At 40.4% G+C, this 25014-nt stretch overlaps 1 protein-coding gene across 3 annotated transcripts in view; it reads left to right on the forward strand.

Annotated features, from left to right (window-relative positions):
* Nucleotides 1-25014, forward strand: part of LOC139454393 (zinc finger protein 423-like) — a 73510-nt gene that overhangs the window by 14173 nt on the left and 34323 nt on the right. For all 3 annotated transcript variants that reach the window (XM_071236064.1, XM_071236065.1, XM_071236066.1), the window contains exons 2-3: nt 931-1026; nt 2205-2390. In XM_071236064.1, the coding sequence (XP_071092165.1) occupies nt 931-1026; nt 2205-2390 (282 nt within the window). The remainder of the gene's footprint in view (nt 1-930; nt 1027-2204; nt 2391-25014) is intronic.

Genomic DNA, 25014 nt, shown 5'->3' on the forward strand with positions numbered 1-25014 from the left:
TTTGCATGGTGCTTGACAGCCAGTTCTTTCTTGAAGTTTGGGAAGAAGTGGAAATCTGATGGTGCCAAATCTGGTGAATTAGGAGGATGTTCAATGAGTTCACAGCAACAGTCATGCATTGTAGCCATGGCGACAACATATTCAGCGGTAGAAACTAACATTTTTAGTCCACTAGCCCTTAAATTATAATGATAACATATAGCAAAACCCTGAAAAATTGCAAATTCCTTCTAGTCCTTATGATGCCTTAACTATTGGGCACTTTGGTAAGGACTACAGGACTAGTGTCAATTTCTAACGCTGATACTTCTGCACAGGTGCGTTGTCCAGGTGGATCAACACACTTTAAGTGAGCCTGACCTTTTGGAAGGTAGTCAGTCCAGCAGTAAGATTTTTTTTAATCCCAGAATACTGCAGCCATCACCTTGTGACCTGATGGAACAGCCTTCTTTGTTGGAGGAGACATTACATGCTTTGACTGTTGTTTAGTCTCTGGGTGTTAGTGTTGAACCTAAGACCCACCCATGGTTACAAATTGCTTCATAAAATCAGCTGGGTCTGCTTCAGAATGATGTCAGTTCTCTCGATGACGAACCATCGATCATCCATAATAATTTGATGTCTTGTACAACCTTAGTGGTGTCAGTTGAAGATCTTCCTGGTCTTGGATCATCTTTTAGGCTCTCTCTTCACCTCTTGAATTCCACTGCCCACTGCTTACAGTGGCAAGGGAAGTAGCATCATCCTTTAAAGTTGACACCTTGTCTGCATGGATGGCTGATGAAGGCGGCCCTTTCAGATGGAGATACTTGATGAAAACAGAAACCAATTTTCATCAGCCACCCCTTGTGTAACAATTGCAGATTTATGTAGATTTGTCTGTAACTTGATTTGTCGCTGCATTCAATAATGATGTCTGTTTCATTGCAGTCCCTCTGACAGGAGAGGATGGCCTTGATCTAGGAGAAGACAACTCCATACAAGATGAGGACACGCCTGATGTGACAACTGTGGGCACTGATTCTGGTAAGTCTTGTATTGTAGGAGAATCAGAAAAGTCAGACAAGAATTATTATCTTACCTAACATTAACATCTGATTGGTTTGGGAACAGGCAATTATTTTCCATATAGCCCGCTGAGAGTGAGTGAGTATGGTTTTACGCCGCTTTTAGCAATATGCCAGCAATGTCAAGTGAGTGAGTGAGTATGGCTTTACACCGCTTTTAGCAGTATTCCAGCATTGTCAAGCCCGGGGACATCAGAATATGGCTTCACACATTGTAGTATTGTACCCATGTTGGAAATCAAACCGTGGTCTTCAGCATGACGAGTGAACGCTTTTACAGCGTTAGAAATTGACACTAGTCCTGTAGTCCTTGCCAAACAGCCCAATAGTTAAGGCATCATAAGGACTAGGAGAAATTTGCCTTTTTTAAGGGTTTTGCTAATGTTATCATTATAAGGACTAGTGGACCAAACCTGTTAGTTTCTACCACTGCTTTTAACCACTAGGCTACCCGACCACCCTGCCCTCTGGGAAATCTATTGTTAATTCTTCCTAGGTAACTTGCTTATCTCGTATAAGTATCGTTGAGTTTCTGAAATGGATCAATGTTTATCCAAATGCTTTGGGTAAAGGGAAGTTCTTTTATTTCGTCTCAGTGACACTGCAGACTTATATTCTTGACCTTCTGGAATGAATAGTGGTAAAATAAATTCACTGTCAACCAATCCTTCCGGGTATATCATGTGATGTACCCCAGTAATACATTTGCACACACACAGGGTACATCACACCATATACCCACACAAATTTAATCAGAAATTAAGTGAAATAAGGTTGAAATTTATTAGTTGAAATAATAGACTTGGATATATCAAACTGGATTGTCTGATCCAGATTCAGATACAGGCCGCTGTCTTATAGCTTGAATATTGCTGAGTGAGGCATTATAAAGCAAACTTCTGCTTTTCTCATAACATACAACATGTTATGAACACACATTTCATATGACTTTTGAAAACTACGATATGCCTTTGTCATTGGTGGTAAGTCAAGCTTGCAAGGTTATTGTTTTCTATTATCATCACAGGCTTGGCACAGCTTTCGTATTATTTCAGAGCAATGTGATTACTACCACCTAGCACTATGTACTTTAGAATACAACAATATTATTAACTGCCATGCCTGCTGCTCTTGTAGAGTCGTTGTCACAGACCCCAGTTCCTGTTGTGGAGGCTGATGGTACAGAGGATGACGATGGTGAGATCCTGTCGGATGAAGATCCGGCAGAGGTCCGAGGTCAGCCGTTCTGTTGTGAATCATGCAATGCCATCTTTAACAGCCTCGACCAGTTCATGGATCATCGGAACTTTGACTGCACAGGAGGTAGGCTGGAGTTTGTTATCTGTTTCCAGGGTCCATCTCAGTTAATGCTCAACTATAGATGGTTTAACATCACTGTTTGATGCTGCAGCTGGGCCCTGTTCCACAAGGTGATTCTAGTTCTAAGATGATCATAACCTTCATACTTTAACATAGGCTTACAATCAACATCGTGCCAAGAACAGGACCCTGGACCCCATTCCACAAAGCGATCATAGCACTAACACGATCATAACTCCCATACTTTAACAAATGCCTATGATAGTTGTGGCGCTAAGATCACTTTGGGGAAGGGGGCCTAGTCTACTAGCACCATTGGGCCGTAACAAGATATTCGATTGTCATCCTTACTCTCCTCACTTGTCATGACCTTCAGACGAAGATATATACCTTGTGTGTTGCCTTGTTTGCTTAAAGGATGAAATTGTTACAATACACTCAGCATAAGAACACTCAAGTATCGGAATAGGCTTGTCAAGATGTGAATCAATAGATAGCAAATGTTCACGTTTGACTTGATCAGTTTGTTTACTAAAAAAATAAAATGCCTCCTACCTCCCAATTATGAAACATTTGGATGAAAATCTAGCTTATATTTTACTGTGTCCTATTAGTGTAAAATTGGGATCATGTGAGGCAGAATCGATGGTTTCCATCTTCACGTTTTCCCAGACGTCTCCCTGTAAGATCCGTGGAACAAACTGATCATTACGATTTCACAAGTTGCAAAGACTAATGTTTGCTGAAATGTTTGTGCAACATCATGATCTACATTGTACACTCAGTGCCGTCACTTAGTGTTGGAACTGGGCCGACAGTGACATGACAAGTGACATCAGATCAGACATGGTGACATCTTCATTTTGTACAAGACAGCGATGGCCAATCAGATGGCTGGATTCTTGGAGGAGTAATAATAATGGACATTACACGCTGATGTCAACTCCTGTAGTTGGAGTTACATGTGTCACCAGCTGCCAACAGGATTTTACCAGCAGAAAGCCTTGAACATCACAAGACTGAAGGTCAAAGGTGTATGTGAATGTCCAGCTCATAAAATCCTGTTCAACCTGCTTATGACACAAGTAACAAATTTATCTTTATTACTTCAGATGTTACAAAGAGCTATTTTGGTGAAATAATCGTGTGTGACATAGATCCATATGCAGACAAGCAACTGACATCACATCAAATGCCAGAATATCTGTAAAGACTGGCCAGGTGACTTGTATGAGTTTTTGCAAGACGATGATAGACCAATCAAACTCTGTTCTTTAAGAATTCATGGACTTTACATGTTTCACTGCTGTCTTTAGTTATATATGGATGTGATCGTTAACAGCTTGAACTATATAGAGTGTGTGTGTGTGTTTCTTGTTTAACACCCCACTCAGCAATATTCCAGCTATATGACGGTGGTCTGTAAATAATCTCATCTGGACCAGACAATCCAGTGATTGACATCATGAGCATGCAGTTTGGATATGATGACATGTATAAATCAGCAAGTCTGACCATCCAATCTGATTAGTTGCCTCTTATGACAAGCATTGGTTGCTGAAGACCAATTCTAACCTGGATCCAGCTATATGACGGCGGTCTGTAAATAATCCAATCTGGACCAGACAATCCAGTGATTGACATCATGAGCATGCAGTTTGGATATGATGACATGTATAAATCAGCGAGTCTGACCATCCGATCTGATAAGTTGCCTCTTATGAAAAGCATTGGTTGCTGAAGACCAATTCTAACCTGGATCTTCACGGGGCATTATGTTGAAGCACTGGAAAAGGAACCGTCTCAGGCAGTGTCTTTTAAACACTGTTTGGAATGCTATCTTTTTATGTGATTGAAAAGCGTATTTGAGAGTGTTATTCTCCTAAAACGGGAATAAATACTGTTATACACTGTGGGTTTTATTGATGCAGGTGGTGCCATAGCATTTAGAATAATTGCAGCAGCTTTCACATCCAGATCACATTTTAATATTTCTGTTGCTGTTTGAGAACATTTAATCCTTAAAATCTAACAGTTGACCATGTTTTAACCTAGCCTGCAGTGAAGTTTGTGGGTTGTGAAAGTTAAACAGTAGCACTGTCACATGTCCTGATGATTTGAATAGTTTTGATGCTACCATTATTTCATTTCGGTTAGCGAAACCAGGAAGTACCAATCTCCTCAGTTCAACAAATAAGGCTGGACAAGGCTTAATCCAAGCACATGTGTAGTACATGGAACTGGCAACATCGTTTCTGCTTCCTGACTTAATATAGAAGTGAGTCCTTGATTGCTGTGGGGAGTATGATGTAATAGAGTTTCATTGCCAGAATCAGATGTGGCATGCTGAATGCTTTCAGGTGATCAATATCAGATCGGAAAAAAACGTTAATTTTGTAGGATTGGGTTTTTGTTTGAAATGCTTGGAAGTTTCATTCAATCTTTCAAGATCAATCTTATCCTAACTAACCAATTACAAGTTTAAGAGGTATGTTAGCCATGTGTTAACAGGCTGGGTTTGTTGGTATTGAAAAGGAATCAATTCTTGTTTATGTGAAGCCCCTTGAGAACATGGACAGCTCCTTGAAATAGTGTATGTATTTGTTTTTGCCATTCACTTATGGGAACATCATGATACATAAATAAGATTCGAAATATTTAATAGAATTTGCATGATACCATGATAATAGACCCGTGAAGATTCCGGGGTAGAAAAGGTCTTCAGCAACCCATGCTTCTATGCTTGTCGTGAAAGGTGACTAACGGGATCAGGTGGTCAGGCTCGCTGACATGGTTGATGCATGTCATCGAATGCCAATTGCGTGGATCAATGCTCATGATATTAATCACTGGATTGTCTGGTCCAGACTCGATTATTTACAGACCGCCATCATATAGCTGAAATATTGCTGAGTGCGGCGTTAAACAACAAACCAACCAACCAACCATGATAATAAGTGCGATAGCTTAGAAGGCATGAGGTTTAATTAACACCTTCAGCTGTGGTGATAAATTATTTGGATGAAATGAGTGAGTGAGTGAGTATGGTTTTACGCCACTTTTAGCAATATTCCAATATTCCAGCAATATCACGGCGGGGGACACCAAAAATGGGCTTCATACATTGTACCCATGTCGGTAATCGAACCCGGGTCTTCGGCGTGATGAGAGAACGCTTTAACCACTAGGCTACCCGACTGCCCCAATTTGGATGAAAAAGGCAGTCTGCAACTTTAGCCTCTGGTCTAAAGCCTGAGTCTAGTAGATTCTGTTCAGGCTTGACAGCTCAGAAACATAATAGTAGTAAATACTACTGAAAATGATTCTAAGAGCCAAGTTCAGGCTAGTAGTCTCAAAAGTATTGGGCACAGACTGAAAAGTGAGTATATGACAGCAAGATATTTGAAAGCGAAAGAGTTGAAGTTTTTGTGAAAGGGCTCATATGATTTATTATTCATGAAATTTCAGCCATTATGTGTACATGTGTGTTGAGGGTGACTTCCAAGTTCATGTGTGTTATGAATAGAGATGTATGGCCGTCCCGCATCCTGAACCTAATTCATAGTCAAAGATTCATGATTCACAATGAGGAAACTTATCAGTTTTTATAAATTTTCGACACGCCTTGTTCGTTGTTCACAAGTTTGGGACTTTCATCACGGTTATGTGAAAAAAACCTGTCAAGATATTTGGAGAGATTAAAAAAGTGAAAGTGAAATAGACCTCATCCAATTATCATATCGTCTTTCTTTCCAGCAGACGTTAATTTGAAGCGAAAACATTATACCTCACCATAGATATCATTTCCCCGAGGAATCCAGTTTCTCACATAGGTTGTCCTTTAATGTGAGAAATCGATGAACAGAAAAATGTGAAGTGATGGTGCGAAATGACTATCAGCGGGGCTGCGTCAATAGCAAAGTGACAGGCAACGGGTGCCGAGAATCGTGAGCTGTCACCACGACGTACTTGGACACTATTACTGTCGCTCCTAGTCCAGACTGGCAGGCAGCAGGCTGTGAAATGAGTTATCAAATCTTACATTCGTATTGATTAAGAGCTGTGAATATGTGCTGTTATATATTTATGGCCATATTCAAACTGATGCACCATTGTACGTTTCTGGCACTTGTGAAATTTTGTTTAGATCGCATGTTTGTTGCTGTATTGTGTTGTCAAAGTCTTTCATAAGATTGTTTATTGTTGTTGCCAAATATTATTCAATATCAAGGAACAGGGAATATTATACCTAAATGTGTATCATTTGTTTGTTTTATGCACTGTTTGAAATTTAGCATTATTTGGTGTTCTGAGGTGACCAGAAAAGCCAGGGTTGGTGTTCTAAGGTGACCAGTGCAGTCATGGTTGGTGTTCACAGGTCACCAGTGTAGCCATGGTTGGTGTTCTCAGGTCACCAGTGTAGCCATGGCTGGTGTTCTCAGGTCACCAGTGTAGCCATGGTTGGTATTCTCAGGTCACCAGTGTAGCCATGGTTGGTGTTCTCAGGTCACCAGTGTAGCCATGGTTGGTGTTCTCAGGTCACCAGTGTAGCCATGGTTGGTGTTCTCAGGTCACCAGTGTAGCCAGGGTTGGTGTTCTCAGGTCACCAGTGCAGTCATGGTTGGTGTTCTCAGGTCACCAGTGTAGCCATGGTTGGTGTTCTCAGGTCACCAGTGCAGTCATGGTTGGTGTTCTCAGGTCACCAGTGCAGTCATGGTTGGTGTTCTCAGGTCACCAGTGTAGTTGGTGTTCTCAGGTCACCAGTGCAGCCATGGTTGGTGTTCTCAGGTCACCAGTGCAGTCATGGTTGGTGTTCTCAGGTCACCAGTGTAGTTGGTGTTCTCAGGTCACCAGTGCAGCCATGGTTGGTGTTCTCAGGTCACCAGTGCAGTCATGGTTGGTGTTCTCAGGTCACCAGTGCAGTCATGGTTGGTGTTCTCAGGTCACCAGTGTAGTTGGTGTTCTCAGGTCACCAGTGTAGTTGGTGTTCTTAGGTCACCAGTGTAGTTGGTGTTCTCAGGTCACCAGTGTAGTTGGTGTTCTTAGGTCACCAGTGTAGTTGGTGTTCTCAGGTCACCAGTGTAGTCGGTGTTCTTAGGTCACCAGTGTGGTTGGTGTTCTTAGGTCACCAGTGTGGTTGATGTTCTCAGGTCACCACTGTAGCGATGGTTGGTGTTATCAGGTTAGCATAAATTGAGTGTGTACCTCACTGGTTATTCAACAATATCTTTGTGCCTCGGAAAACAGATGTAAGAGTGTTTACTTGGTTTGTATAAAGCTGAGAGTCACAGTTTCACAACAAGGTGTCAGCAGTGGACCCCTCATTCTGTGTAACCCAATGGGAGTAATAGTCTATAGACCAGACGTGTTGTCAATGGCAATTCAATTCTTCGTGTACAGATAATTCTCTGAGGGTTGTGAAATGAGTGAGTGAGTGAGTTTGGTTTAACGCCGCTTTTAACAGTATTCCAGTTATATTGCGGCGTGTCAGCTTAATGTGGGAGGAAAGCCCCAAGTTATGCAGGTCTCAGACGTTTAACACTTCGGTGAAACCGTCAAGCACGGGTATGGTGCTGACCAACCTAGAAACATAATTGCGGCGAACCGGGATTCGAACTCACAATCATAGGTTGGTTGTGAAATGAACAGATGTTCCATACGTAGCAGGTTGGTAAGGTAGCCTTGTGGTGAAGGCGTTTGCTCTTCATGTCAAACGCCTTGGTTTCAGTCCCACATTCGTAAGATGTGTGAGGGACATCCTTGGTTACCCCTGCTGTGATATTGCTGGAATAGTGTTAAAATTGGTGTAAAACTACTCTCACTGAAATTATTTTTATGTATTTTGAACAGTCCTAATATTTGTCTGAAAGCTTATTTAAAAACATAATTTGTTAACTCAACCTCTACCGATATAGCAGTATCTGTTCATTTCAATAAGAAAAGCATCAATCTGTCAGAAGAAAGTTTTCATTGATTGCTGATATTGTTCAGAGCTGAATAAGTGTGCACACTTGTATAGATTCCATGCTAAGCATGCTATGATTGTGGTAAGGGGATTATTAGCAGGGATCGGGTGTCACAATAGCTGAGCGAGGACAGACAGTCCATGGACAAATGACCACCTGGGCTGTCTGTCTCTCAACTGTGGCCCGGTCTGCTTAGAGTGGCCTTCGGCTCCCGTCAGACTGAGGGTATTGACTGGCGGTGTCCCTGCTCCGCTGTTATAGCATATACCTGGCTAGGGGATGTGGTTGCAGTGTTGCTGCTGGCATAAAAAAATAAACACTCACTCACTCACTCACTCAGTACTTGAATCAAGCAGATGCAATTTCAATGTTATTGGTAACTATGGCATCAGTTTGTGTCTCTTATTTCAATCAATGGCATTGATTTTCTGTTATTTGTGTGTGACTGTTCTGAAACTGGTTGTTTACCCTGAGCATTTTATCCTTGAAGTATTCAATATTTGTAACAAAAATGTGAAAAAAAGGTTAAATTTTATGATTGATTTCTGGAATGCAGTTGTAATATATAAACTCAAAGTAGTGAGCAGTTTTCAAATTGCTATTTCTGTAGATGCCATTACCAAGTTGTGGAAGCATGCATGTGTCTGCCACAGGCATGTGGATGGAAGCACCTAAGCACTCTGGCGACGCCCACTGATCACCAGGTATATATATTTAGCACAGCATGGATGGAAAAATAAACTTGATTTTCTGCAAGTTAGCTTTGCTGTGATTTCTAAAATCAATATGAACCAGGGAAGGCAGATTTGGCGTAATGAACTTCACAAGGGGGGTCTTCAAAGACATTTGTGAGGACCCCTTGAGGGTTGACTATGTTAGTCGGCAGCACAGTGCAGTGGCCTAGTGGTCTTGTCAGAGGCAGCCCACCCCCTGGGGTGAAGAGAAGCCCAGTAATTACACAGGGAGCAGGGAGACTGAGTGTACCACTCACAATCTGAGTCCAGCGCTGTCCCTAGGGGGTGCCCTTCACAATAGGGTCACATCTCCCGCTCATACGCGATTGGTTCATGGATTTGAGATCTTCAAAGGCTCAAAGACCCCTTGAAGACTGCAGAAACAATGAAACAGTCTACCATTTTGATTTTGCTTTCATTTTGTGATTTTTTAGTTCAGATTCCGTCCCTGATTACACAGTATTTGCACATTTCAAAGAGATTTATTTCCAGCTCATGAAGAATTTTATGTGGTTCACTTATTTGGCAGAATACATATTGACATTTTCAAAAAAATGTATAATAGCTTTGTAATACAAGATGAAACATCTTCAGATGTGTGTTTTGTAAACTACAATTAAACATTTATTGCTTGTGTAATTGAGTTCAGGTGATTGTCATGATTTGGAATGTTTGGAAATAGTCTCACTACCCCTATGAGAATGTGTTCTCTGAATGTAGCTTCAGATCACAATAACAGTTAATTTTGCCACAACAATATTGTAAATGACTCAAGGTGCTCTGTAAATTGCATGCACGCACGCACACGTGCATGCAATAATCTTGAATATGACGTTAAACTCCATTTCACCTCACCTTACTTATATGTGAAACTTTAAAAAGCCGCTTAGTTCCTGGACAGCTGGGCCTGATTTCTGGGTTGGAGTTGGTCTTCTTAACACACAATTGCTATAGTCTTTGAGTGGCCCTTGCCATCAGGATCCCCTTCTCACTGGTCCGTCTTCCAGAAGAGTAATTATGATGTAGCATTGTGTTTGTTTGTTTTTTTAACTGAAGCAACGCCAAATCTCGATCATGGTTTCAGTTCCTCTGTGGTGATACAATGATCTTCCCTAAAAGTTGTATCAGTTCCTCTGTGGGGATACAATGATCCCCCCTGAAGTTGCATCAGTTCCTCTGTGGGGATACAATGATCTTCCCTGAAGTGGTATCAGTTCCTCTTTGGAGATACAATGATCTTCCCTGAAGTTGCATCCCCTGTGGGGATACAATGATCTTCCCTGAAGTTGCATCAGTTCCTCTGTGGAGATACAATGATCTTCCCTGAAGTTACATCAGTTCCTCTGTGGGGATACAATGATCTCCCCTGAAGTGGCATCAGTTCCCCTGTGGGGATACAATGATCTCCCCTGTAGTTGTATCAGTTCCTCTGTGGAGATACAATGATCTTCCCTGAAGTTGTATCAGTTCCTCTGTGGGGATACAATGATCTCCCCTGAAGTTGCATCAGTTCCTCTGTGGGGATACAATGATCTTCCCTGAAGTGGCATCAGTTCCTCTGTGGGGATACAATGATCTCCCCTGAAGTTGTATCACTTACTCTGTGGGGATACAATGATCTCCCCTGAAGTTGCATCAGTTCCTCTGTGGAGATACAATGATCTTCCCTGAAGTTGCATCAGTTCCCCTGTGGAGATACAATGATCTCCCCTGAAGTTGTATCAGTTCCTCTGTGGAGATACAATGATCTTCCCTGAAGTTGCATCAGTTACTCTGTGGGGATACAATGATCTCCGCTGAAGTGACATCAGTTCCTCTTTTCTCAGATCACATGGTGTTTTATATTGACTGAAAACTCTTTCTGATCTCTCTCTCTCTTTTTTTGTTTGTATGATATGGCGGTATCACAATTTCTGGGTCCATCAGTCGTCCTTGGCCTTCCACTGACCTCAGGTCACCTCCAGTGTATTTCATGTCTCGTGTACAGTTAAAACTGATTCTGTTGTGCATGCAATACATTTTCTGTCCCCTTTTCACTCTGTTTCTAGTTTATATGCATAGTTGTATCGCTACCAATCCTTCCTTTCAATTACCAGTAGATCGTTACAGAAGTTCCATTCATGGTTTTATTGGAATTGTCGTGACTGTTGCTCATCCGGACCACTGTGATCCAACTCAATCATACCCAGAACACATCAGTGTCCAGCAAGGAAATATTACTAGCTTGGATAACGAAAAAAAGTAACAGCAGTAAAAAGATTTGGGCAGATTGACACCCCCTCTTCTGCCAATAACCAAACTTAATTTGGTACAAGAGAACTGTTGTGTAGAAACTAATGATCTAATCTGGATCACAATGTTCTCAGAGTTCTGAGCAAGCATGCAGTAGACTGTTAAAATAGCGTAGGTATCTATTACACGTCTCTTCTCTTCTCTATTAGTAAGACTGCCTCTGTGGTCTAGTGGTAGAGTGTCCGCCCGAAGAGCGAAAGGTCAGGGTTTCGATCCCTGGCCACGTCATGTCAAAGGATGTTAAAAGATGGTACTTGTTGTTACCCTGTCTGGCGCTCGGCATTTAGGGGCTAAAACAAGGACTGGTGGGCTAGGAGTCCTGTATACTATGTCTGAGTGGGGTATTCATGTGAAACTGCGGCATGATATCTCAGTGAGCTAGCACTATTAATCGTCATCAGTCTGGACTAGTACAAGCAGCCACACACACGCACACATGCACGCATGCACGCACACACGTTGGTATATAAGTGCAATATTCTTCGATGCGACATTAAACCAAATTTAACTTCACCTCACCTCTGTTAGTGCTTGTTGAAAGGTTTTACCAACTTCTGATCAAAACCAATCACTTTGCCGAGCCGTGAAGATTTGAGTCAGAATAGGTCTTCAGCAACCCATGCCTGCCATAAAAGGAGACTATGCTTGTCGTAAGAGGTTACAAACTGGATCGGGTGGTCAGGCTCACTAAGTTGGTTGATTGATGTCATCGTGTCCACATTGTGTGGATCGATGCTCATGATATTCAATCACTGGATTGTCTGGTTCAGACTCGATTATTTACCGACCACCGTCATATTGCTGGAATATTGCTGAGTGTGGCATTAAAAAACCAACAAACAAAACAAACAATCAATTTTCCTAGTGGGCATTTGTAGATTTGTAATTGATTGGAAATTGAAGTATTGATGTATCGACTAAAAGTATATTGGTATATCGATTAATAATAAAATCAATTATTCTGTATGTGTATAGATAAAAAATACCTTTGTCCATCTTAATCATTGTAATCTTAATAAATGAAGGCATTTCCCTGGCAGTGAATTATTAATTTAGCGTCGATATTCATAAATTTGCAAGACTTTAATGATATTACAATGACATTCCAAGGGATTTGAGGGAAGATTAGGTCCTCATTATCTCAGAACCATCTTCCCGAAGCAAGGGCGTTAACTGACTATAAAAGTCCAGTTCCCACCCTTGCCGAACTAGGCTGGTATTATGGAGTTACACTTTGGCTGGACTAACGAGTCTATGCATAGTCCAATCAAAGTCGCGTAACAAACTACATGGATTTCAACGTGCAGATTTCGGTCGACTGCAGGACAAGTAAAGCATGTGTACTGTCAAGTGGGCGTCGACAGATATTTTGCAAATCTTTTCATGCTTTTATCAAGTTGCTCAAGTGATCTGATGCATTTTGTGGCGTGAGACCTCAGCTATTGCAATATAGATCTTGATTAATGATCAGATTATTTTTACTGGGCGCCACCATTTTGTTTGAAGCAAATGCAAGTGATATATGAGTGATGGAATCTGATTGGTCAATAGGAGGGACATAGAAGGGATATAACTCTGGTGGCGCTACGATTGAGTCTGGAAATTCCAGAAATGTCTCAAAACCGGATGGACTTTTTGCATGTCATCTTGACCTCTGTCAGCTACAAAACGATTCTTCTGAATTGAACACAAGAATCCTGTCTCCACACATATTTTTTTTTAGTAGACACACAGACTGCCAGGTACCAGTGTGTGACAGAAGGAAACTACTGCAAAAGATGCCAAATTCATATTTGTGTGTGTCGATACTGGGTTAGAATTGGTCCCCAGAAACATGTGCTTGTTGTAGTTCTTGTACATCTTTATGGATTGGGTCAGACTCAGAAACTTTGTTGTCATTGATAGCATGTCACAATACCCTGACAGCGTGAATCGTTGCTCATAATATCAGTCACTGGTTTGTCTGGTCCAAACTGTGTCTTGGGGTGGGGGTGAGTATTAATTTATACTACGTCATCTTTCTCAAACGGAGTGTTCAGATATTATGGTTAACACGTAAAAGACAAACAGTTAGAATGTGAACATGAACATTGTCCAAAGATTAGTACAAGTGACAGCCATAATCAGGATGTATCATGCTGTTCAAATTGTCACTTTCACAGCCATGTTGCAATTTCAAACAGTGCATGATTAATTACCCTCAACTTTTGGACATGTCATTCCAAGTTTGACATGAATAAACATGGATTTTGTCAGAATCTTGTCCAGATCATTTCTACAGTTTGTTTTTGTCCAGGAGATAAATGAGCTGTCAACATGGCCATGGTTTTGCCTGATCTCAAACCTGTTTTGTCCCGCTCTCTCTCAGCATGTGTTATGAGTATCTAGGGACGAAGGCAATGGCTATTCCTGCTCCGAGAGGCTCAGCAGGTAGTAATGATAGTGCCCTGGGCAGGCAACTCCAATCTGTCGGTCATGTTATACAACTACACGTTATTTGTTTCTATGTATATCCATTAGCGGCAATGAAAGGTTCCGAAGTTTTTGTGGGCCGAATATTCAGTGATGGCCCTACAGGGAGTGCTTGGTTTAGTCCTTCCTTAAACTCAGCTGACTGTGTATCATTTAAGTTGGAAAGTAATTGTGCTTTCATAAATAACTATTGATATGCATAAAGAGTTAAGAGTTTGAATTTTCGATTTGCCTCTCTGGGTTTGAGGCATGGATTGAGTTTAGGTCAAAAATGAATATATATATATATGCAGAGATTATCATCTCTTCGGTTTGGGTGATTTGATTTTCAGTAAATTTCTATTTTCTTATGCAAAAATACAGCAGCAGTTTGAAGGTTGGGCCTTGTTACCGTGGAAACATTATCTTTCAAACTATTATTGCTGGCAAGCAGTTATTTACTTTATGAGATTCTGTGTCTGAGAAGTCAAGTGACTTGTCATACAGACAGTTTGAACACAAGTCTTTCCTTGTCGTAAGAGGCGACTAACGGGGTCGGGTGGTCAGGCTCACTGACTTGGTTGATGCATGTCATCGTATCCCAATTGCGTGGATCGATGCTCACGATGTCAGTCACTGGATTGTCTGGTCCAGACTTGATTATTTACAGACCGCCGTCATATAGCTCGAATACTGCTGAGTGCAGCGTTAAACAACAAACATGTGTGATCATAACTCCCATACCTTAACATAGACTTACAACAGTTGTAAGGCTCAGATTATTTTGTACAGTGACACTCACATCTCTCCATGAGAGGTTTTGTCAGGACTCTATCCCTGCTTGTTGGTTTCACCCAAGTGGTAAATGTCTAAGACCTGCATCACTTCAGGCTTTCCTCCCACATTAAGCTGACACGCTATGATATGACTGGAGTACTTATCAATGTGGCTTTAAACCCAATTCACTCACTCACCCATTAGGGGTGAATAGAATAAGAAGAAAATATTTGTAATATGTGACTTGGTGGATTGTGTCATCAAAGCCTGATGGCATGGGTATTGCTCATGATTCTGACCATTGAGCAGTTTAATGATATTTCGATGATATCATCCCTGTAGGCATTCTTTCTTAGCTATGTCATTGGTTATTGGTCATTACTATCACTTGTAATTGAGTAACATTGTTGACAAAATACCAATTTTTTTACATTTAGCCGAAATTTTCAAGGTGACAACATGTTTCCATGTATGGGGTGGTCGAGAAGCCTAGTTGTTAAAGCGTTTGCTCGTCACGCTGAAGACCCGAGTTTGATTCCTGTCATGGGTACAATGTGTGAAGCCCATTTCTGGTGTCCCCCGCCATGATATTGATGGAATATTGATAAAAGCGGCGTAAAACCATACTCACTCACTACTTGCTGTTTCCATGTATGTACTCATCTTGTGTTTGGGAACAATGTCATCAGGTACACTGTATCAATATATCAATATTTCATTTGTCAATATCAACCTCAGTCCAGGCTAATGAGTTTGTCCTGATTCTCTGCAATACATTAAATTGATTTTTCACAATTAGTGGGCAAGACTTGCAACATTGAAAGATTATTCAGCTGAAAAATAGGCTGATGTAAGAATAGATGTCGAGAATAATAATTATTCCATTTGTTTGGTTGCACAAATGACCTTATTTCAAACAATTCCTTGATCAAATCTGGAAGATCAATGTATCAACTTTCACTCACTCACTCTCTCCCTCACTCATTTTTTTTCAAATGATTCATTAATGAAAATTAGAAACTGTAGTATGAACAGTGGAAAATCAATATATAAACACTCCCTCTCACTCACTCACTCACTCACTCACTCACTCACTAACCCACCCTAACCAACGGTGAGTGAGTGAGTTTGATTTTACGCCGCTTTTAGCAATATACCAGCAATATCACGGTGGGATACACCAGAATTGAGCTTCCCACATTGTACCCATGTCAGGAATCAAACCTGGGTCTTCGGCGTGACGGGCGAACGCTTTAACCACTAGGCTACCGGACCGCCTCTCCTAACCAAGGGATTTCTACAAGGTGTGGTTGAACAACTATAGAATAAGCCACATGGCTTACCTCTGATATTATGGATGGGGATCTTTTGGCACCCTGACAAAGTTAGTGTTGTCTGATGAAGTTTTCAAGTGTTAATTTAGTTAAAACATTTTGCCTCTGTCAAGCCAGAAACCCTATATCTTGCCAAATGTCAACTATCATATATTATTGACAAAAAACCTAAATAGTGTCAAAAATGAGATTATAATTGTAGTGTGGGTAATTATGTTCCGTACCTTTAAATCACAAGAGAATTGGATAATTAAATATATCTATTTTCACCCAAACACGAGGTATTAACTGGTTTGTGGCACAGCACACGCACAGCATCAATAATTTCATGTAATGTAGAATTTAACTTATTTTCATGAAATTAAGCAAAAGGGTGAATTAGTATTTTAGATATTGTTGTCTAGATTTACAACACTGATGAGGTATTGGGATACTTAGAGGAATATACTGAGATGGTCATTAAGCTGTCATCAGCACAAGATCAACAATTATTTTCAAAATATCAAATTACTTTTTTTGTTCTCATTTTGGACGAACTCCATTACAAAAACTTGACAAACTTCATTAAGATATTCATCATCTTGTTTATATCTGTAGAATGATTTTATGTACCATATTTCCCATATTAGGTGCTCTGTTTCTATGAGCACCATCTCGACCATCTTCTTGACCAGTCTGTAACTAAAGGGGGCGGTCGGGTAGCCTAGTTGTTAAAGCGTTCGCTCGTCATGCCGAAGACCCGGGTTTGAATCCCGACATGGGTACAATGTTTGAAGCCCATTTCTGGTGTCCCCCGCCGTGATATTGCTGGAATATTGCTAAAAGCGGCATAAAACCATACTCACTCACTCTCTAGACCAGTCTGAAAGTAATCTTTATAAGCATCCCATATAAGACATAAAATTCATATGACAGTCAATATATTCTTGTGTATGTTACAACCTTGTGGGGATTCCGGGTTAGAATTGGTCCCCAGCAGCCTGTGCTAGTAGTAAGAGGCGACTTAATTGATCAGGTGGTGGGGCTTGGTGACTTTGTTCATGGCAAGGATTGTTTTCACTGGATTGTCTGGTCCAAACTTGTTTATTTACAGGATTCCATCACATAGCTAGAATGTTCCTGAGTGTGTCATTAAAAAATGAACACACATACATTTTTTACAGACAACAACAATGCAGAAGGGGTATCATTCTTACTATAGTGCTATTCGGGAACAACTAATTGTGTGTAATTGACAGTGAAGAGGACGTCTGTTGAAAATCTGAAAATTTAGTTAGCCAAAATACAGGATTTATGGCCAAGATGTAATAGAGGTAGTATTCTTAGAATTATTAACAATGATAACTATTGTTCGATAATTAGTTGTCAAGTGACAGTTATTGCAGATGTTAGAGTTTGACCAACAACTGAACAAAGTTTGTTCTCTACCGCTCAAACTTGAAAAAACAAATTTTGATAAGTTCCCACCCCTTGGCAATTTTCTAAACAGCCAAGGCACATATTACAACAACTTTGACATGCACTAATATGCAACTAATATCAGCAATAATATGTTTACTTTTGTATATGTTGTATTTGTTAAAAAGCAAATCACACTGAACAAAAAAGATAAATTCTACAACGTGAAACTATTGTCAGTTGTAATGCATTGAAAATATAAGCTTTAGTAAAGCACCCAGACCATAGCCTATTAAACTCATATTTAAGAGAATGTTTTCATGTGCACTGGGTACCATGTCAATCACATAGCAATTACCAGCATGAGACCATTGTTCCTGTTTCGGGCAGACTGCAGGTAGCAAATATTTCATGGGTCAGAGTCTACGTGATCGCTCCCTGATGTGAGCAAATGGCCCTCTGTCTGTGAGGGGTCAGGTCTCTTGTCCATGGGAGGCTGCCACTTCTAACCCATTATCACTGGTGCTCTATAGCTGATATTGCTGTTGGCTGAAAGCACATCCCAAGGGTTTCAAACCCCTGTGGTTTCCTTGGCGCCACTACTTCTGATGCACCATGGGAGAGATTTTAAACAGAGTATGATCCAAAAGTATAATGAAACTGTTGACTCACATGAGGAAATATTGAAAAATAACCACCAATGCTTTCAAACTTTTGCTTTGGGCTGCTTTGTGTAAGTTGATAAAGGTTCTCCAGTTCCAAACAGTTATACAGTAAACTATGTTTATAACGAACACGCTAATAACGAACTGACCGATATAACAAACTTATTTATTAGTCCAGGGCATTTGCTGTATAAATGTTTATAACGAACACGCTTATAACGAACTGACCGATATAACAAACTCATTTTTTTGTCCAGGGCATTTGCTGTATAAATGTTTATAACGAACTACTGTTATTACATAATAAAATTAATTGTCCTTTTGAGTTTGTTATAACTGTAGTTTACTTTATATATAATAAGTTGGTACCTTATTTATGATAATGATTTTTTTTTTTGGCTTTACAATTTTTTCCATATATTGATTTGGAAAGATAGAGGATGAAATGAAAGGTTCAGTGAGGTTATCAAATCAAATATCAAGCAGGATTCCAAACTTGAAACTTTGTGAATATGTAAAGAAATTGTGTATGGCAAGAACTTAATGTATTTTGGGGGGCATTTGTCAAATAAATATATTAAGAATTCTTTATTGCTAATCAGATGGCTAAAATGGTGGCTGTGATCGTATGATGCTTGGATGTGTGACTTCCAAGTAAATTCTAGGTAGTGCACTGTATGTCTGCTGTGGCATCAGGGGCACGGGTGGCCTAGTGGTAAAAGGTGCCGCGATTCGCTATGCAGAGTTGCATCCCTTGGGCACACCAGAAACTTATGATTGTGGGTTCGAATCCTGGTTCGCCCGATTATGTTTCTAGGTTTGTCAGCACCATACCCGTGCTTGTTGGTTTCACCGAAGTGGTAAACGTCTGAAACCTGCATCACTTGGGGCTTTCCTCCCACATTAAGCTGACATGCCGTGATATAAACTGCAATACTGTTAAAAGCAGCATTAAACCCAACTCACTCAATCACTCTGCTGTAGCATCAAATACATTTAACAGCAGAAGTTAGCCCAGCGGTTCAAGCGTTCAGTGATCACACCAGAAACACAGGTTTGATTCTCTTCATGGGCAGATGTGAAGAGCCTATTGTTGGTGTCTCCCCCTCCATCAATACTGTATGGACTAGTGCTGAAACATGCTCCCTTGGGAGTATACAACCTAAGCTGCCTACGAGGCGCTAGAAGGTTATTATATCGTCCTACCGGGTACCCATTGCTGGGTGAACAGAGGCATATTATGAACAAAGTCACTTGCCTGAAGTAACACCACATGTGCTACATGTGATTCAGTGTGGGGCAGGACCAAAGCCCTGGAAACTCTTAAGAGTCAAGCCGCTGAACGCAGTCACCAATCCAAGGACTTGCCGGGCAGTCGGGTAGCCTAGGGGTTAAAGCGTTCGCTCGTCATGCAGAAGACCCGGGTTCGAATCCCGACATGGGTACAATGTGTGAAGCCCATTTCTTGTGTCCCCCGCCGTGATATTGCTGGAATATTGCTAAAAGCGGCGTAAAACCATACTCACTCACTCACTCACTCCAAGGACTCGCCGTGACCAACGTTGCTTAACTGTATCTGATGTGTGACCTGTGCACTGTACCACCGAATCACTTGCTCACCAACATACCCTCCTTATCACTCACTCACTCACTCACTCACTCACTCACTAACATGCTCACTCACTCATTCACTCTCACACTCACTCACCCACTTACCCACATCTACTGCGACTATGCTTGTCGTAAGAGGCGACTAATGTGATGGGGTGGTCAGGCTCGCTGACTTGGTTGATGCATGTCATCGTATCCCAGTTGTGTGGATCGATGCTCATGATATCAATCACTGGATTGTCTGGTCCAGACTTGTTTATTCACAGACCGCCGTCATATAGCTGGAATAATGCTGAGTGGGGCGTTAAACAACGAACAAACAAACGAAACATTTAGGAAGTACAATAATTATGACACTTGTTTTGAAGTCAGTATGCTCAGGAAATATGCTCCATATATGATATGTTCAGGGTTTCACTGGAGATTAATTATAGCAAACAAGCAACAGGAGCTATTTATTGTATGGAACAGTTAGCTAGATAGAGGGCAAGACGTTCACCTCCATTATCTTCAAGAACACAAGAAGCAACAGTCTGAAATAAGCACATTGTGGGAATTCATATTTATCAGTCATGGAGCAATTTGGCCATAGAATTCTCATCAGGTGTATCTAAACAATCAGCCATTATAGTCACATTAGGGACTTATTGGCAATTACCCAAGGTCTGTGTTTTGAGAATCGTCCAAGAGAGCTGGAAATGGGCATTTGAACATTACAAGTGGCTGGCTATTGAAGTTTGTATGGTAATAGTATGCAGGTGTTGACCCCCTGACACTGCAACTGGTTTAACCATGAACCAGCAGACTGCGGGTATTTAGGGACAACCCTGTCTCATCACTTGTCTGGGTTTGAATCTCATGGGACCAATAATAATTTCTGTCATATGTTTGTCTAGGCATACGTCACATTGTGGCTATAACGGGGGTCGTATTTGAGCTTCCCTGCTGTCAAGCACTCACCTTGCTGTTTCAGATCTTGCCAATTTAATACGAGCTGATGTGTACTGATGCTCGGAGACGGTGTGAATTATTGGGGTATGCAACAGGTGGGATTGAAAGTTGAATCATGATAAGCTTCGTGGTTGTCATCAGAGGAGGTATAATGCATGTCACACTGATGCATTTGGTCCTTGGTTTGAATGAAGGGGATCGTAATGGGGTAATTCTGAATGAAAATAGAAGTATCTTCAGTGGCATGGTGAGAAGATTGTATGAATGGTTTCAACATAATGCACTAGGGCATTGTTACCTCTACAGCCTTGAAACTTTATATTTCCAAGTATCTTTTCAAGTACTGTTGGTGCCATGTCTATCAAAAGTCAAGGTCATCTTTGAGGTCGTGATCAATATGCTTGCATGATTCATTGCCAGTCACTGTTGCCATTTTACTTGTACAATCGGAGACTTCGTGATTGTTGGATCTTTAAAGTTTTCTTGATAAAGGTCAAGGGCTCCCTTGCACAAAGCGATCTTGGCACTACGACTGTCGTAAGCCAATGTTAAGGTAAGGTAATCATTTTAGCACTAAGATAGCTTTGTGCAACAGGGCCAAGGTCTGTAGGTGATGTTTTTTGGACTGGAAGTACAATGTGGTATTTTATGATTTCTGAATATTTGGGTAAATGGCAGTGAAGGTGCTGGTTGTGTTTTTGCAGGTACTTGCAAACACCACCAGTTAAGTAGCCATCTTTCAACTGTGCAATGGATTTACAGTTTTATCATGTCTGTAAGTACATGTAATTAGAACATAGTATTTTATGATAGTCAGATCTCTTACTTACTAATTGAAAACAATGGAAATAGGCTTTCCTACATACCAAACCTATATCTCAAATACTTTCATTAATTTAATAATTATTTGTATGTTGGATTTGACACCGTCTTTCTTTCATGCATATTTTGTTTGATAGTGATATGAACAGAAATAGATTCATAACTACATAATTATTTACTTGGACTGCCTCAGTGGTCTAGTGGAAAGAGTGTCTGCCTTGAGAGTCGAAAGCAGATGGGTTCCATCCGCAGGTGAGCCATACCAACAGATGTTAGAATATGGTACTTGTTGTTACCCTGCCTGGCACTTGGCATAGAGGAAAGAAAACAAGGACTGGTCAGCTCGCGGTCAATATACTGTGTCTCAGTCCATATTTATCTGCAGCATGGTATCTCTATAAAACTGTCATTAGCCTGGTGTACAAGCGCGCATGCATGCACACACACACACATGCAATAATCTTGAATGCCACGTTAAACCCTCATTTCGGCTCACCTAATTACCTACTTCGCAAACTCGGCTAAGGCTCGTTAAGACGTGAAATCAATGATACCTAATCACTGATATTGAAGCAGATGATAAGATATTGACAAATGCCAAGGGAAAATATGTACCAAACAATTTGTTGTCTTGAGAAATATATATAAATTAGCCCTAGATTCCATTGTTTATTTCTAATAACGCCTTTAATTGGTATTAGTATGTAACCATCATGCCATCTTGGTAGGTTGGTTGGTAAATTGTTAGACACAATTTACTTTAGTCTTGCTAGTCGATTGTTCAAGGATCTATGCCAAAATGTTACTATAATAGTACAGGGTATATTAAAGAAGTTGTTATCCATAAATTGTGTCAAAACGTTTCAAAATATTTTAACAAATTAATATTAATCTATAACAAAGCAGCATTATTTCTCTGTTTCAGTGTGCACCAATTTCAGGAAATATATAAACATGTGAGCATTTACATATTTCCTTTAACTTGTAATGTGTAGCAACATTCCATTGATTACTTTGTGGTAATTAGTAGTAGTGGGACGATTCACAGATGCATCGGTGGATCGCGATTTTTTACTTCTCAATACGAGTATCAATCACAGTCGCACACAAAGTGAAAGTATTTGCTGTAATAACTGTTGCACCAAACACTTAGTAGTGAAAATCGGTAGTGAAAACATAAACATTTTCATCCATTGCACCATACTTGACACTGTAAATTGTCACTGTGCAAGATATTTGGCCATCGTGTCTATGAAAAAGGACGCTTATGCGCTCACAGAAAAGAGCTCATGCTAGTATCATCATATGTATCGTATCATGAACAAAGTATCTCGATTTGTATCGAATCTCACAGTTGGTGCATCGTTCCTGTCCTAGCAATCGTCCTACTGATTTGGCTATTTATTCCTCAAACAATTAACACAACAGAGACTTAACTTTAGGACCATCATAACTCCCATACATTAGCACAGACGTACACAAGTCATAGCTCTAAGATGTTTTAGGGCCCTCGTGTATGTGTGCTACTGATTTGGTTAATCCTGGACAAATTTTAACAAAACGCTAAGACCTGTGTAACTCCAATACGATAACATTTCTTACAGCCATACAGTAATAGACTAACATCTAGTCTCTGAAATGAAGATATCGTACAGAAAAACAGTTGTTCAGTTATCTTAATAAAAATATAATAAAAGGGAGCCCAGTGACTCTCTTCATTTTCTGATACTGCAGTAATCTAGACTTGCCAATCATTATAGACTTGCATGGGCTGTATTTGATATATATTTGTATCAGGGTCTGTAAGACAGACTAATACAATAGTTACAGGTGGCTTTGTGGAAAGGGCCTAGCTTTCGTTTTAAAGAAAAAATCACAAACTACCTACAGCATCTATTCTGTTTCATGAAGACAAAAGATTAATGGTTTCTGCCTCCAGCTTGAAATGAGGCACAGATTATAGGCCTGATTATGTGTTACATGATGTTAGTGCATATCATTCCCATACGATGTCTGTTACATTCTATAATGCCCCACCAAGTCCAAGTCACAGCACCAGCATTCAGTGTGTAACCTGGAACTCCGATCCCAAGGTAGCCCCATACATTTTTGAAGCAGTCGGCTGTGTCACATGCAATTATGCTAACGTCCCAGGGTAACTAGTCTCAAGCCATTGGAAAAAGTAAATGCCATTGAAAGAAACTGGGAATTTGTTATCTTTGATTCCCTCGATGCCAATCAAGATAATTTATTGATCTTCAAATGAAATGATAAATGCCTCATTTTAAAGCCTCCTCACTGCAGTCGATCAATAATTAAAGTACCTATTAATAAGTTAGGACCATCCCCCATGGACTTATTTCAACTTTTGTCAAACAAGAATGGCTCTCGGTTTAAGTTCTGTTTTTGGAAGGCAGCGCTGGGACTTGAGGCTGATTAACAGATTTTGTGATGTGCATCAGTGTTGGCCATTGTTCACATGGAGAGGAGGTGTGTTCGGGGAACCATTACCATGTTTGTACACACAACTTGTGGCCATTGTTTGTATTTTGTGGCCCCCGTTGGATTAATTCATCCTGTTGTCACCTAATGAGTATTACTTAAAAACCAAAATTAAATTACTGCTATTATGCTATTATCAGTTGTTTGTTTCATCTCAGATGTAGTTGTGGAGAGGGAATGATAATGAATGGCGTGTTCTTTAGGGATGTTCAGTGTTGGTATTACAGATATCGGCATCAGCAACAGAATGTGGAAGACATAACTGCAATTTGCATCTTCATCTTAACTGACTATTGTTTTCAAAATGAGTTGATTCATTTCCTTATCAACATAACCAATATATGTGCTTAGCCAATAACTGATGTGACATGTTATGGAATAATTCGATTTGAAGCAAAATATATATTTTCCGGAATTCCCAGATGGTCATATTTTGCCCAGACAGTAATTTTAATTTTTTTCTCTCCTCTGAAAACTTATAATGTAATTTTTATGAGGAGTTTGTCTCATGTTAAAGGAATCCCTTGGGCTTGTAGAGTTTCATGGTTTTATCGGATGTCCTTGCATGTAATCACTATTCTGGACAGTAAATATTTCAGGTTTTGTTGCATCCCTGGTGGCTACAGGGCTGTGATGGCAAGTATGTGTAATCATGTAGTATCAGATGACTCAAGACTTTGGGTAGAGTGAGTGAGTGAGTGAGTTGGGTTTAACACCGCTTTGAACAGTTTTCCAGTTATATCACGTCATGTCAGCTTAATGCGGGTCTCAAATGTTACTACTTTGGTGAAACCCACAAGCAAGTGTGTGGAGCTGACAAACCTAGAAACATAATCGGGGAGAACCGGAACTCAAACCCACAATCACAGGTTTCTGGCATGCAACTCTGCACAAAAAATGCCTCAAACAATTGGGCCACCCGTGCCTAACAAGGGGTACAAGGATCCTGAAGTAATGACATGTAGGACTGCCTGTCTGTTAAACATCTTTCATTTAATTGAAACTGCAGGGTTGTATATAAAACTGAAACTGCGGGGTTGTATGTAAAACTGAAACTTTGCATGAGTGAGCCTTACAAGGTGCCATTAGGTAATGTTAAGACTTCGTAGCATTGGGTTCATTTA

The sequence above is a fragment of the Haliotis cracherodii genome, unplaced genomic scaffold (assembly GCF_022045235.1).
Source record: "Haliotis cracherodii isolate W230 unplaced genomic scaffold, xgHalCrac1.p SCAF_10, whole genome shotgun sequence".
Lineage (NCBI taxonomy): Eukaryota > Metazoa > Mollusca > Gastropoda > Lepetellida > Haliotidae > Haliotis > Haliotis cracherodii.